The sequence below is a fragment of the Kogia breviceps genome, chromosome 1, assembly GCF_026419965.1.
Source record: "Kogia breviceps isolate mKogBre1 chromosome 1, mKogBre1 haplotype 1, whole genome shotgun sequence".
NCBI classification, from domain to species: domain Eukaryota; kingdom Metazoa; phylum Chordata; class Mammalia; order Artiodactyla; family Physeteridae; genus Kogia; species Kogia breviceps.
The window spans coordinates 38,048,727-38,062,732 of NC_081310.1; the positions used below are offsets into that span (position 1 = coordinate 38,048,727).

A 14,006-nucleotide genomic window follows, 5' to 3' on the forward strand; every position below is an offset into this window, starting at 1 on the left:
GCCGGAGCCTGCGGCCCCCACCATCCCGGGGCCGGGCCGAGCCGCGAAGAGGACGGCACGCGGGGCCGGGTCGGGCCCGCGGCGGCGGCGGCGGCCGGAGCTGGAGCGCGAGGCCGCCCTGCCAGCCGCGGGCGCCCGGAGGGGGCCGAGCGCAGGTGTGGGCGCTAGAGGCGCACGTGGAGCCCCGCCGACGCTTCATCCCGCAGAGGCACAATCGCCCAGCGCTGGGTGGGGGCCGGGCTGGCGGCTCCCGGACGCGCAGTGGCCCGGGAGTGCTTTACTTGGTGGGCTCTTTGGACAAGTGGGGCCCCGGGAAAGGCACAGCCGCTCCTGACGCCGCCATCTACGGAATCTCACTAAAACTCTAAGATGAATCCTTTTACTGGCGGCCTCTAGGATGGGGCGGGTGCGGGGGGGGGACCTACCTTCTGTTTGGCAGTTGTTCTTTTCTAAAGCAGGAAATTATCTCTGGGGGTGACTTAGGATACAGGGTCCTCCCATGGCTCTGTGGGTCAGGGGTTGGGAAGATGTCAGCATCCTGCCTGTACACGTCTTAAAAGGGTGGGGTGCAACCTGAGAGGAACGGTGCTGCAGGGTAAGGCTGCCCTGACCACCACCCCTTACCCCCCAGCACACACGCCTGCTGCCTCATCCCCTATGGTAATTGGCTATCGGGGCAGTTGTTTCTACTGCCCTTAACCTTGCCTCTCCCATCACAACCACTAAGGAACGGCCATATACAGATTAAATGCTGGATGGATGATTTAGCACGTCCTGGGTTTTTTCTTCTTACTATCTGGGCACTGCTGCCTGTAGGGATTCCTAGTCTACACAGCGGGTGCTCACCAGGAGTGGTGGTCGGGACTGGGAACGGAGTTCCTGTGCTGTGAGGGACTCAGGTACGACACTGAGCCCATTGCCAGGGGCCTGCAACGTGCTGCCTCTTGTCACCCAGAGCAGCTCGCCGAAGGCCTCGTTTTCCCTTTCTCTTCTGCCTTCCTTCTTCAGAGCCCTGACCCTCTCTGAGACCATTCCATGGTGAATGGAACTCCCAACGCTCTGAGTTGAATCCTGTCTCCCTTGCTATCTCAAAGAACTGCATATTTTGTGCGCATAGATGACTTCTGCTTGGAGCACTTAAAAGTTGATTGATGACAAAGAGATGGTGCTAGACATTTTTATTCCAAAGCAATCTCAGTGTTTGTTCTCTTTGCCACCTTCCTCAAGGCCACAGTAGTTTCCTGGGCTACATTGGACATTTTGTTTACTTGTGGTACTTTAAAAAAAATAGAGTAAGGAGTGTTGGAAGCCTGGACTGGTTCTCTTGCCACTTCTTAAAATTCAGAATTTCGCAGCCCAAACATTAAACAACCGATTTAGCTGCTTCCTTCTCCCCCATGATGGCACGTAAATGGGCAGGATCGGACTTCTCTGCTGTTTGAGCCCACTAGCAACCAAATGAGCCCTCTGGCAGGCCTAATCACTCGGATCTGCCATGGACCTTCTCGCTGGAAGAGTTATGCATTCATATTATCCCAACACGCATCACTGTGTGGAGGATCCCCTTTTACTAAATGATTTATTACTCTTAGCAGAATTCCTTTGGCTGCACATTTTATTTCGAGTCACTCTGTTCAGCTCAATTGGTTGCCTTCAGTTACCCTGGCAACCAGCAGATGGGGTTCTTTGACAAGGGTCAGCGGGGAGGCTGCCTCAGTATAGATGGAAGAGAAGCTAAATAAAAAAGCTTTCAGCATTGACAGTTCTATAGTGGATGACCAGGAGTAGTTATCAAATTACTTTTATTAAAACCTAATTAAATGTGTGCCAGGAAGTGCGCCGTGGTGACTGAGTCTGGTTCCTTAGCTGCCGTGGGCTCTCTCTCACTTCATCACACCTCTGTGGCCAGTATGACTACCTCAAGGATGGGACTGGTCTAACATGAAGAAGCTAGAGGGAACCTCACTACAGTGTGGAACCTGACACACTCCAGGACCGATCGAGGAGGGTTTTAGCCTCTGGGGGCACCCGGAGGACTGCCTGAGAACAGAATCTTCCTGAAAACGCCGCACTGTGCAACTTTTTATAAGTATGAAATTATTTCCAAATAACCAACTTTTGAAAAGAGAGTGCTCAGGCTTAGGTTCAGGCAGGGTGTGGCAGGAGGGGTGATGTGGGTTTTTCTCCTAGAACTTCTAAGTGGCCTGGATGCTACTCTGCAAAGATTATGATTTTCAACAGTTTTCATTCCTCTGTCCTGTTTTTCTTTGCACACTGGGGCTGTGCTCACCATGACTCTGCTCTTGTTTTACAAAGAACTGGTTAAGGGTATCTGAGGCTTAAGGCAAATGGTCTCCTACGTCCTTCTAAGATTCTTGCCATGTCAGCTCCTGTCCCCACTGTTTCGTGGTGCTGATCCTTTATTCATGCCCAGCCCTCCAAGGGAATTACAAGCTCAGCCAGGTCAGATAGCACATGCTCTTTTAAGACTGCAAGGTAGCTATGCAGCAGATGTTCCTAAATGACCTGAGGGGAAACTGTGCCTCGTTTCCAGAGTCAGCTGTGTTTTAAGCAGTTGTTGGTCCAGCAGAGAGCCAGGGACCTTGTCAGGGACTCCAGGGTGCCACCGCCGGGGCCCTCCCTTGCCTCAGGCTCGCCCAGAGTCCTGTGGCGCCTGAGCCGCCGCCAGAGAGTTTTCCAAGCTGGTTTTGGAGCTTCTGGCCTCTGGTTCCTGCACCCTTCATGCCAACGCCAGTCTGTGGTTCCCAGACCAAGGAGTCCTCAAACTGGTCGGTGACAAGGTAAGAGCAGAGATTGAAAGTGCTTAGAAACTTTTATAGCAATTAGGCAGTGCAACAGCATTTTTATAGTACTTCACAAAACTCTCAGTCTGCAACAGAGTGGAAGTTAAAAAAGAACAATAATAAAACCCAAACTGGTGCTCTTCATGGAGCTAGGCAGAAAAGCACTGAGCTAAGGATTGCCTCCTTTTTCCCCAGCCTTTTTGGGGAAATGGGTCAGCCATTTCCCAGTACGTTGCCCAGTGTGTCACCTTTCTCAAGGTCCTTATTTTTTAGTATGGAATAGAAGTCAGGGCCTTTTAAAAAAAGGATTTTGAAACGCTGCAGAGCACTAGATCTGGAGTCAAGAGATAGGGGTTTCAGTCCTAGATTTACTCTAGACAGTCTGTGGGACCTTGGACAGATCACTTGTACTCTCTGGGGCCCAGGTTCACCATAATGGGCAGGACTGAATGACCTCTAAGTTGCCTCTAACATGTCTAACAGGACCTGACCCTTTTGAAGAGAAGAGCAGGGGTCTTTTCCCCATGGCTGCCCTAAGCCGTCTCCTGCTGTACTCCACAGGCAGCCAAGGCTCATTGGAAACTTGAGAGAATGAAAAATTAAAGGGGCAGTACAGGAATGTAAATTGTCTTTATTGGAAATGTAAACTCTCCCCAGAATTGCAGGACCCTTAGAATGAATTCCTCCATTGAAATCATTGTTGAAAAGGGTAGATTTGGGCAAAGGATATTTAAACAGCAAACCAGCCAGTGAAACTGCCTTAATTTTCTAAGGGAGGATGACTGGCTAGAATGTTTTCCAGATTTCCAAGCACATGGCTTATTCTAGCTGATCTGTATGGCCACGTTAATGAGATGGGATTTCATAAAATGTGGCAGCAATTTTTAAGCATTGGAACAAAGTGTACAACTTTAATATGGCTTATTCACCAAATTAATTACCTAGAGCAGTAGTAATTAGGGTAATTGGGTTTTCAAAACTTCGACTTGGGCAACCTAGGCGTACTGTTATGACTAGATAGCTGGCAGTATTTGAGGATAGGAACACAGTAAAATACTATAAAGTCCTAGTATTGTAGAAGTTTGGAGTTCAAAGAGAACTTAGTCATCTTCTAGTTCAGGGGCTGGCAAACTTTCTTTTCTAAAGGGTCAAGTAAGTAATGAATATTTTAGGCTCTGTGGCCACATGGTCTCTGTTGCAGCTCCCCAACTCTGCTTTTACTATGCAAAAGCAGCCATAGACAATACACCAGTGGATGAGCATGGCTGTGTTTCAATGAAAGTTTATTTAGGGGCCCTGAAAGTTGAATGTCAGAGAATGTTCACATCACAAAATACTGTTTTTCTTTTGATTTTTTTTTCAATCATTTAAAAATGTAAAAAACATTCTTAACTTGCAGATTGTACAAAAACAGACAGTGGACCAGGCTGGATTTGGCCTGTGGTGTGAAGTTGGCTGATCCACTTCTAGCTTATCCTGTCATTTCACATGTGAGGAAACTGAGATTCAAAGTGATCACCCAATTTGCTTAAGTTTTTATGACTGACACCAAAACTTAGGAGTAGACTAGGATAGTTTTCATTTAGACAGTTAGCTGTTTTGATTATCAAAATTGGAGCCATGCAAAATACATTATTCTCCAGAAGAACTCATTTTGTATGTGATTGATACTGTGAATTATAGCATACCAGTGGTTCTTAAACTTGAGAATCCATCAGAATCACCCAGAGGGCTTATTAAAACACATACTGCTTGGCTACACCCCCAGGGTTTCTGATTCAGGAGGTCAGGAGGTATTCTTTGCTCAATTTCAGAAGTGGAGAACCTGAGATTGAGAGAGATCAAGCCTCTTGCCTCTCGATAGGATTTTGAACCCATGTCTCCTGTTTCCAAGTCCAGCATTCATTCATCTGTTCTAGGATTCTTTTAATTAAGTGACAGATTTCCATAGCATACTTAAAATTATTTGATTTATATGTTATGTTCTTTCGGGAACAAACGTATTAAATATTGAAACGTACTTACACTATAGATGAAATTACAGGTATTATAGTTGGTATAAATATTGTTCACTGGTAAGTGGTTTGCTCTTTCTGATACCATTTGTCCAGCACCTTGCTAAGTGCTGGAGATGGAAAGCTGAACAAGATCCCATTCCTGTCCTTAAACGTATTCATTGTTCAGTGGGAGAGGCAGACCAGCAATGACTGTAGTAAGTGTAGATGGGTGCTCTGGTGCGATGCGTGGGATAGAACAAGCTGTGGAGGGGTTTAGAAGGTTTAGGGGCTGATCTACAGAATCGATGTGGACGGAGAGGGAAGAGGCAAGGAGGACTCAGAGACAGGTGACTAGGGGTGGTCCCACCCATGTGAGAGGGGCACAGAAGGAGGAGCACGCCATTTGTGGCTTGTTACTCCTGGCTCTACCCCTTCTGGTTGTCTGAACTTGGGCAAATGACTAACTTCTCTGTGCCTGTCTTTTCTTATGCACAAAATGCAGATGATAAAAAGTACCTACTGTGTAGTATTGTTATGAGGATTAATTTAGTTACTGCCTACAATACTCCCAGGCCTTTAGTAAATGCTCAGTAAATATTAGAGTACTCTACTGGGAATAGTAGAGAACTGAGTGCACATTTTACAGTCACAGTATGTGCACCTTTGAAATTCACATGTTAGCTGAAAAGTGTTCTTCATTTACATGAGGAAGCCCCTCTTCCAGGGACATTGTGGGTCTGAGCATTTTGAAAACACTTATCTGAGAAGGGGCTCTAGTCTGAAAACATTGCAAGACAAAAGACATTTTACCACGATCGCCACCAAAAACAATCAAGCAAACAAAAAAACCACCCACAGTAGTTTGTAGGGAGCTCCCAGGTTAAATGTTGAGTGAAACTAAAACCTCTGATCAAAACCCATATATGCATGAGATTACTGTTCACCTCTGGGGTAAGTAGGGGGCTGGGCTGGAGAAAATACATAGGGAGTGGTCCCACAGCACTGGCACCAGGTTCACAAGTGTTCATTTGATTATTATGCCTCATAACTTATTTAGACACTGCATATATTTTGTATGTATCACATACAACATACAAAAATTTAAATATATGTATTCACTTGCTTTCACAGTATTCATAGCAAATGAGTGTCTGAAGCATAGGACCAGAGCTGGCAGCTTGCACTGCTTCTGTTTTGCATAAGATATTTTTCCCAGCCCACTCAGCTCCATAAAGTTGTTTTGTATTTCACCACTTGCTCCATCTTATCTTAAAGTCGTGCATATTTTTTAAAAAAAATGTTGGTTCTGATTGTGCATGCGGGGTGTGGCGGAGAGCATCACTGTTGGACCAATAGAGATGTGCCTGGGCCCAGCCCACATTCCAGTCTCCTTTAGTTGTATCTGCATCCTGGGCTTTGGAAACCTGGGCCTGCTTGTTCCTATCATAACTGCTACCTCTGCCCGCCTGTAATTCCCAGGGAGGCTTTGCACAGGTGAGCCTTTGCAAGGGCTTTGCATAGCCCTTGCTATGCGGCAGCTCTTCTCCTCTGAGGGGCCCTAATCTGCCCAGCCGTGGCAGGTCCTTAAGGAAATGGGCCCTGATCGGGATGGTGACCCCAGCCTGGGTGCAGAGTAGCCTGGAAGTGTCCTTCCTGTGGCCGCCGTGCCCTGTGAAGACAGGGGAACACCGGGGCTTCCCAGGAAGGGATGGCCTCCTGCCCCTGAGGGGCCTGGCCTAGCCACAGCTCCCCTGGGTGCCGGGACAGTACGGTGCAGACAGTGAGCATGTCCTGGGGGTCTCTGGGAGAGGATGGAACACTTGCCTGTTCCGGAGATGAGGTATAAGCCTTGGGAAAGGAGCATTGAAGGGATTGAAGTCTGAAAGCTGATGATTCCGCTCTCTTTCCTGCTATGCAGAACCTCTGTGTGGTTGGCAGGGCTTCGGCTGGGCCCCTCCTTGCAGGAGGGGCTGCTGTCTGAAAGGCCCCTCCGCAGGGCCCTGAGGGCAGCCCCGCTCTCTCCTTTAGTAACTTCATGCCTTGTTCAGGAAGTGGCTCAAAACAAAGGGCCCAAACAGAACAAGAAATTGCTTCCTCTCAGGACATTTATGCTGAGACCTGAACATTGAAAACAAGTAGTTTCCAGCCCTGTGAGTTAGGAGGAGTCATGTTCCAGGCAGAGGGGGCCGCCAGCTTGTGGGTGGAAGGAGCCAAAGGGTCCAGGCTTTGCAGGGCTTGGAGAAGGGGGTGAGATCATCCGGAGGGCAGGTCGGGATGCCAGTGTCCACCTGAGAAGGCACCTGGCCAGCTCCCTCATCCTTCAGAGCAACTCCTATCTCGTGGCCTCCTTTCTCAGCAAACTGTCGCACCCTCTCCCTGGGGCAGAATAAGGAGGCTGCTGAGCAGGAGGCCTCTCAGTCTCAGGCTCACCTCGCCTGCCTCTGCCTCTGGGAGAAGGGCCTGCCTGCTGCCCAGGTGCCTCCTGCCTCTGGAAGCCCAGCTCTGAGGATTTCTCTTCCCTCTTCCAGGGCACCCTGCCCAGCGGCTCAAGTCTCTCCATCCTCAGCACACCCTCTTGCTGCCTTGCGCTCAGACAAGCCCCTCTCTAGGATGGCCTCCCCTCTCCCGCCCCTGTAATCAGCTTCTGCCGCAGTTCCCTACCAAAGGGCAGGCAGACACTCACAAGCTGCCCTGCTCCTCCTGCAAGCCTCTCTCCTCTCCCGGCCTTCACCCTCCCTCACATCATCCATCAGTGTCTTCTGGCTCCATGCCCTCTGCCGGCCTTGACAGGCGGCTCCTCCCCAAGGCCTGGGCCTGGCCATGTCCATTCTCGCTGCAGCAGAGGTTTTGGCCAGTATAGGTGGTGAGGGCCTGGGTATCTGTAATTCTAACCAACTTGAAAATCTCTGCCAGGCTTCCCTGGCACATTCACGGCCTTACCTCTCGGCAGGTTTGGGCGGCACAGCCAGAGATCCAGCCAGACACTTCTAGGCCCCAAGCTGAGTAAGTGCTGGGGGCTGGTGGGTGAGTGGGAGTCTCATAGGTACTCACCCTGACCGCAGGCCTGGCCCTTCTCCCACCCTCTCTTGGTAAATGGCAGTGCCGTGGTCTGAAGGACAACATCCATTGTTAGTTTGGCTCAAATCGTTACTGGGTCCAGCATCACCTCCCTCCAAGCAGCCCACAGCCTCTGATCAAGCCACACTGCACAGCTCAAAATTTCCAGACACCACTGCCTATACAGTACCACCTCCCATGTGGGAAGGCCCTGCCCTGGCCCCTGCCAGACCAACACCCGTTCATCTTTTCACATCCCAAATTTCCAGCCGAGTGACCTTGGACTAGTCATATATCCTGTCTATGCCTCAGTTTCCTTATCTTTAAAGTGGAGATAACAACAGTTCCTGCTTCATGGAATTGTCATGAGCACTAAAAAGTTAATAAATGATAAGCACTTAGCACATAGTAAGCACTTAGTAGATGATGGTGAAAATGGTGATCCATTTCCTAAGTAGGCACAAGCCTTCCCGGTCCTTGCATTTACCGTATTGACCCTGTGGTTTAATGCCTTGGTGGTACCCTCAGTGCAGCAACCTTTTTGTCTTCTTAATTGGCTGGGAACCCCCTAAGGGAAGGGATCTTTTGTAATTCTTGACATCATGAGAACTGTTTACCAAGAGTTGGTTGGTTTGCTGAGGTAACTCAGTGAATAGTGGTTAAGAACACCTGTACTCGGCCTAGCTTTGCCTCCACGATCTACCACTTATTCCTTGTGTGACTTTGTGCAAGTTAATTGAACGTGTCGGTTTCAGCTTTCTCATCTGTAAAATGGGATGATAATCCTAGGATTGTAGTGAGTTTTAATGGAGGAATAAGCTCAGAGGCTCAGTAAATGTTAGCTCTTGTCAGTGGTGGCAGCTGCAGCTATGGTTGGCTGAAGACTTGAACTTAGAAGCACAACAAAAATGAGAGCAGTAACCGCCATGGAAAATAAAAGACAGTGTATGTCTCAATAGGACACCCCAAGAAATCTCTTTTAGCTGATGGTAATAAAGCATTCATGAATAGTGAAGGCTAGGTTGTACAGTGTTTGGGGAAGGCTGTTACAAAAAATAACTTTTTGATTAAAAAAAAGTCTGTTTTCCTAACATTCAAAATAGGCCTTGAGAGAGCTGCCACTGAAATCTATTTCCATAACAAAGTCCGTTTTATGTAAAACCTGGGTTGTAGTTTGTTTGCTTTTTTTTTTAACAAATGTGAGTTTGGGTTTGTTGTTGTATTTACCGTTTCTGAGCTTGTGATTGACTTTATTGCTGCAATAAAGTGACACAATAGAGGCTGACTCTGAAAAAGGAGGGAGCATATTTTTCAAAGGGAGAAAAAACACTCCTTAGAGGGACTGCTTGGAGTTCAAGTTGAATCAGAGTGAAGCCATCCTTGGCTCTTCAGCTGTGAAGCTAGTGAGGCTTCAGCCTCCTGGAGGGAAGGCAGGACTTTCCCAAGGGTCTTACTCCCTGTATCAGTGGTGCTTCTGCAGGAAAACTCTGGTTTGCTGCTGATATGGGGCTCACACCCGGGGACTTGATTGATCTGGACTGGGTGGGGCCTGGGATCCTGGGTATCTGCTGCAGGGTTCCAAGGCCCACATTTTGCAGAACACCACCAGCTGAGCCTCATCTAGGTTCTGAGGGCTCCACTGGAGGAGGGTCTAGGCAGGAACTGACCGCACTTCTGGCGGTGAGCGGTGCGGCCAGCCCATGGCCGGCTGTTTGTGCTGGGAGAACAGGCTTTGGCTCAGCCCATAGCCCTGAATCCGGCAGCCACTCTTTCCAGGAGCCCCCAAACACACACTAAACCCATCAGTCAGCAGGAACGTTATCTCACTGTTCCGTACACAGGGCAAGGGACCACGTGGAGGATGACCACTCCTGGCACCTTCTTGACTTTAAGCCTCGATGGTGTCACCTGTTTAACACACGTTTCTGTTTCATTTGTTTCAAGCAAACTTGAAGTCAGTGGGCTACTACTACCTCAGTGGCTCTTAGCCTGTGGCTCTCTCTACACCCAAGACTTGACTGGACAGGGAAAGCCACCTACACCTGATGGTTTAGAGAGCTCAGCTGCTAATGAGGATGTTTTCGCCTGTCTGATTTATTTATTTATTTATTAAACATCTTTATTGGAGTATAATTGCTTTACAATGGTGTGTTGGTTTCTGCTTTACAACAAAGTGAATCAGTTATATACATATACATATGTTCCCATATCTCTTCCCTTTTGCATCTCCCTCCCTCCTACCCTCCCTATCCCACCCCTCTAGGTGGTCACAAACCACCTAGCTGTCTGATTTAAATAGCAAAGCATTAGATTGTTTGCTTCTCAAAGAAAACGTCTGTTCTCAACACCTCTGTGTCTTCAAAGGTACCCACTCCAGTGCTAGACAGCAGAGTCGCTGCTCAGATGAGTGGGTCAGCCTGGGAAGAATGCACCCCTGGCCCTAGCTGGCTGGCCTGGCTTCTCTGCTCCCTGGGATGTCATTGCTTCTCCCAGCCTCTCCATGCTGAGGATTCGGTGGAGGAAAACTTCGGTTTGGTCTGATACCACTGGGGTGGGTTTGAGACTGTGCTCTCAGGAACAGTTGCTCCACGAAACAGCGTGATGGATGGCAGTGGGGACAGTTTGGGCTTCCCAAAGCTGCGATGCCAAGCCTTCACCAGAGGAAACTTTTTTTTCTCTCCTCCAGTATCAGAAGGAGGGCAATGGGGGCAAGGTGCGGGGGAGGGTAGGTAAGATAATTTATACAGTACAGAAGCAGGAAAGTGCTCACACTTGGATGGAAGATCCTTGCTGTTGGTTGGGTTCTGCCCCAGCCTGATCCAGGGAATCGGGAGCCTGGGCAGGGCCAGACTGCAACCCAGGCTCAGGGCGAGGGAGACCCTGAACCTGGTCTTAAGTAGCTACAAACACAGGAAATAAAACTCTCCTTGGCAGAAATAAAGACGCAGACATAGGGAATGGCCTTGAGAACACAGCGTGGGGGCAGGGAAAGGTAAGCTGGGACGAAGTGAGAGAGTGGCATGGACATATATACACTACCAAATGTAAAACAGATAGCTAGTGGGAAGCAGCTGCATAGCACAGGGAGATCAGCTTGGTGCTTTGTGACCACCTAGAGGGGTGGGATAGGGAGGATGGGAGGGAGACGCAAGAGGGAGGGGATATGGGGATATACGTATGCATATAGCTGATACACTTTGTTATACAGCAGAAACTAACACACCATTGTAAAGCAGTTATACTCCAATGGAGATGTTTAAAAAAAAAAAAATGGGCAGAAGACCTAAATAGACATTTCTCCAAAGAAGACATACAGATGGCCAAGAGGCACATGAAAAGCTGCTCAACATCACTAATTATTAGAGAAATGCAAATCAAAACTACAGTGAGGTATCACCTCACACCAGTTAGAATGGGCATCATTAGAAAATCCACAAACAACCAATGCTGGAGAGAGTGTGGAGAAAAGGGAACCCTCTTGCACGATTGGTGGGAATGTAAATTGACACAACCACTTTGGAGAACAGTATGGAGATTCCTTAAAAAACTAAAAATAGAATTACCATATGACCCAGCAATCCCACTACTGGGCATATACCCAGAGAAAACCATAATTCAAAAGGACACATCCACCCCAATGTTCACTGCAACACTATTTACAATAGCCAGGTCATGGAAGCAACCTAAAGGCCCATCGACTGATAAATGGATAAAGAAGATGTGGTACATATATACAATGGAATATTACTCAGCCATAAAAAGGAACAAAATTGGGTTATTTGTAGTGAGGTGGATGGACCTAGAGTCTCATATGGAGTGAAGTAAGTCAGAAAGAGAAAAACAAATATCGTATAATAACGCATATATGTGGAATCTAGAAAAATGCTACAAATTAACCTGTTTGCAAGGCAGAAATAGGGATACAGGTGTAGAGAACAAACAAATGGAGACCAAGGGGGTAAAATGGGGCTGGGGTGGGGTGGTGGGATGAATTGGGGGATTGGGATTGACATGTATACACTGATAGGTATAAAATAGATAACTAATAAGAACCTGCTGTATTAAAAAAAAAAAAGACTGTCTTTGGTCCTTGCTCTCTCCAGAAATAGCAGGGGCAGTGGGCGGGGCATAGACCTATGGGCGTGGTCAAAGCGGGCTCCTACCTGGGGAGCATGCACAGCGCCTGCTAGACCCCTGCCTCGGGTATTTCCAGTTCCCACCTCTCAGCCTTGCAATGTGGGACACCTCGAAGGAGGGGTAGTAGAAAACCAGGTGTGACTGAAAACCCGGAGCACAGAGTGTTCGGTGGAGAGGATAGGGGTGCAGACTGGGGTGCAGTAAGTGTGCCTTCTGGGGCAGCTTGAACAACCTCCTGCAAAACCCACTGGAGCTCGAGAAGCAGGTGGGACAGGCGGTGGGTGCCATCTGGGAAATGGGGAGGGTTGCCCCTGGCAGAGGAACCTGAGGAGAGCATGAGTAAAGTACTAGACCGCTGTTAGGCTTCCCAGGGTGCAGTTTTAGTTTTACCTGTCTCCAGGTGCTGCAGCATTTTAGTAAACAAGTCTGCCCACCCCTACCTAAGTCCCGAATGTCTGTCCTCGCAGATGTTTAGTCGTGCTCAGAGCCCACCAGAAATGGGGCTGCAGGAGAGCTTGAACTGAGGGCAGGCATCTTTGAAGTTTTTGATTCAATGCAGGACATGTAGCCTGAAGTTTAAATGAATCTTGAGCTTTTAAAAATCCTTTTCCTGTGAAAATACAACTTAATTTCACCATTGGTGCTTTTTGAGGACCGCGAGGAAGGGCATATGACACACCCAACTTCTTTCCGGAACAGTTCTGGCTAGTTGTTCAAGTCTAAATTTAATCCAAGGCCTACATTTCCATGGGTGAGTGTGCTACTGGTTGTAGGAAGCCGTCTGTGGACAAATGAGGATAATAGTGAATTAGCAAGTCTGGAGAGGAGAGCCCATCAGCAGAATGACAAATTTAGGATCTTTAAAGACATCTGGTCAGCGATGCCGGAGCTCGTGATTGACTGAGTGATTAATAATGGAAAACCCTTAGTTCAGTGTTTCCGCCTTCCCTCGCCCACTTCCCCAGCCGGGACCGGCTGTCTGCGCCAGCCTGCCAGAGATGTTTCCAGCTGAACAGTGGAGGCATTTAGGCCCCTCATCTTTGACCTCTGGGAGTTTAAGGTTTGAGGTTTTTTTTTTTTTTTTTTTTGCGGTACACGGGCCTCTCACTGTTGTGGCCTCTTCCGTTGCGGAGCACAGGCTCCGAACGCGCAGGCTCAGCGGCCATGGCTCACGGGCCCAGCCGCTCCGCGGCATGTGGGATCCTCCCGGACCGGGGCACGAACGCGCGTCCCCTGCATCGGCAGGCGGACTCTCAACCACTGCGCCACCAGGGAAGCCCAAGGTTTGAGTTTTAATTCAGTTTTATCTGTGTGCTCCCTAACTGACAGCTCACCGAAAAGACTCGCAATTCCCTTTCATATCTGATACACTTCCATTCACCTTATGGAGTGCGTCCAAGGGCCTTACTTCAGGGTCACCCTGACTTCCAGCCTGTAGTTCACTGTCAGTAGCTTCCCTCCAACACACAGAGCACTGGAATACAGGGAAAGGGCTGAAGTCTTTGCTCCCCTGCTCTCTGAGGCTTACTGCCCCCAGTTTTCAGAACCCATCCCTAATTCTGCGGTGGATTTTTCCCCAGGCTAAAGCAACTAGACAAGCACAGCCAGGCCACAGCCCAGCAGCTGGTGCAGCTCCTCAGCAAGCAAAACCAGCTTCTGCTGGAGAGACAGCCTGTCTGAAGACGTGGGACGTCTGAGATCCCAGGTACTGTTCAGGGCGCCTCACCCACCAGAGAACGCACCTGGGTACACGTGGTCTTTCCCTTGTTCCTTTTACAGAGCTGCGTCTTACCAGGCTAAAATCCCCGGGGATCACGTTGGTTAGCGAATAAGCTGGAAGGGAGATCTTGAAGACTGTGCTGGGCACAGTGGAGGACACAGAAGTGCGGGCCCTGGACCTGCCCTCTTTAGCGAGCTGAAGTCCGTACGGGAGAACAGACCCACAGCGAAGCACCAAGCCACACGGAGTGCTGAGCAGCACCGTGTGGGCAGCACTGCTGAGGAGTGCAGG

At 48.8% G+C, this 14,006-nt stretch overlaps 1 protein-coding gene across 6 annotated transcripts in view; it reads left to right on the forward strand.

The window, feature by feature from the left end:
* The window catches only part of SDCCAG8 (SHH signaling and ciliogenesis regulator SDCCAG8), a 268,459-nt gene that overhangs the window by 244,763 nt on the left and 9,690 nt on the right, over positions 1 to 14,006 (forward strand). For 3 of the 6 annotated variants that reach the window (XR_010840028.1, XM_059079192.2, XM_067030709.1), the window contains one exon: positions 13,576 to 13,700. The exons of 2 other annotated variants lie outside the window; for them this stretch is intronic. Coding sequence is in view for 2 of the 4 variants with exons in the window: in XM_059079192.2 (XP_058935175.2) it covers positions 13,576 to 13,675 (100 nt within the window). In the remaining 2 variants the exon portion in view is untranslated. Of the gene's footprint in view, positions 1 to 13,575; positions 13,701 to 14,006 lie in introns of those variants that run through there. One more of the 6 variants, XM_067030708.1, reaches the window with a different exon arrangement.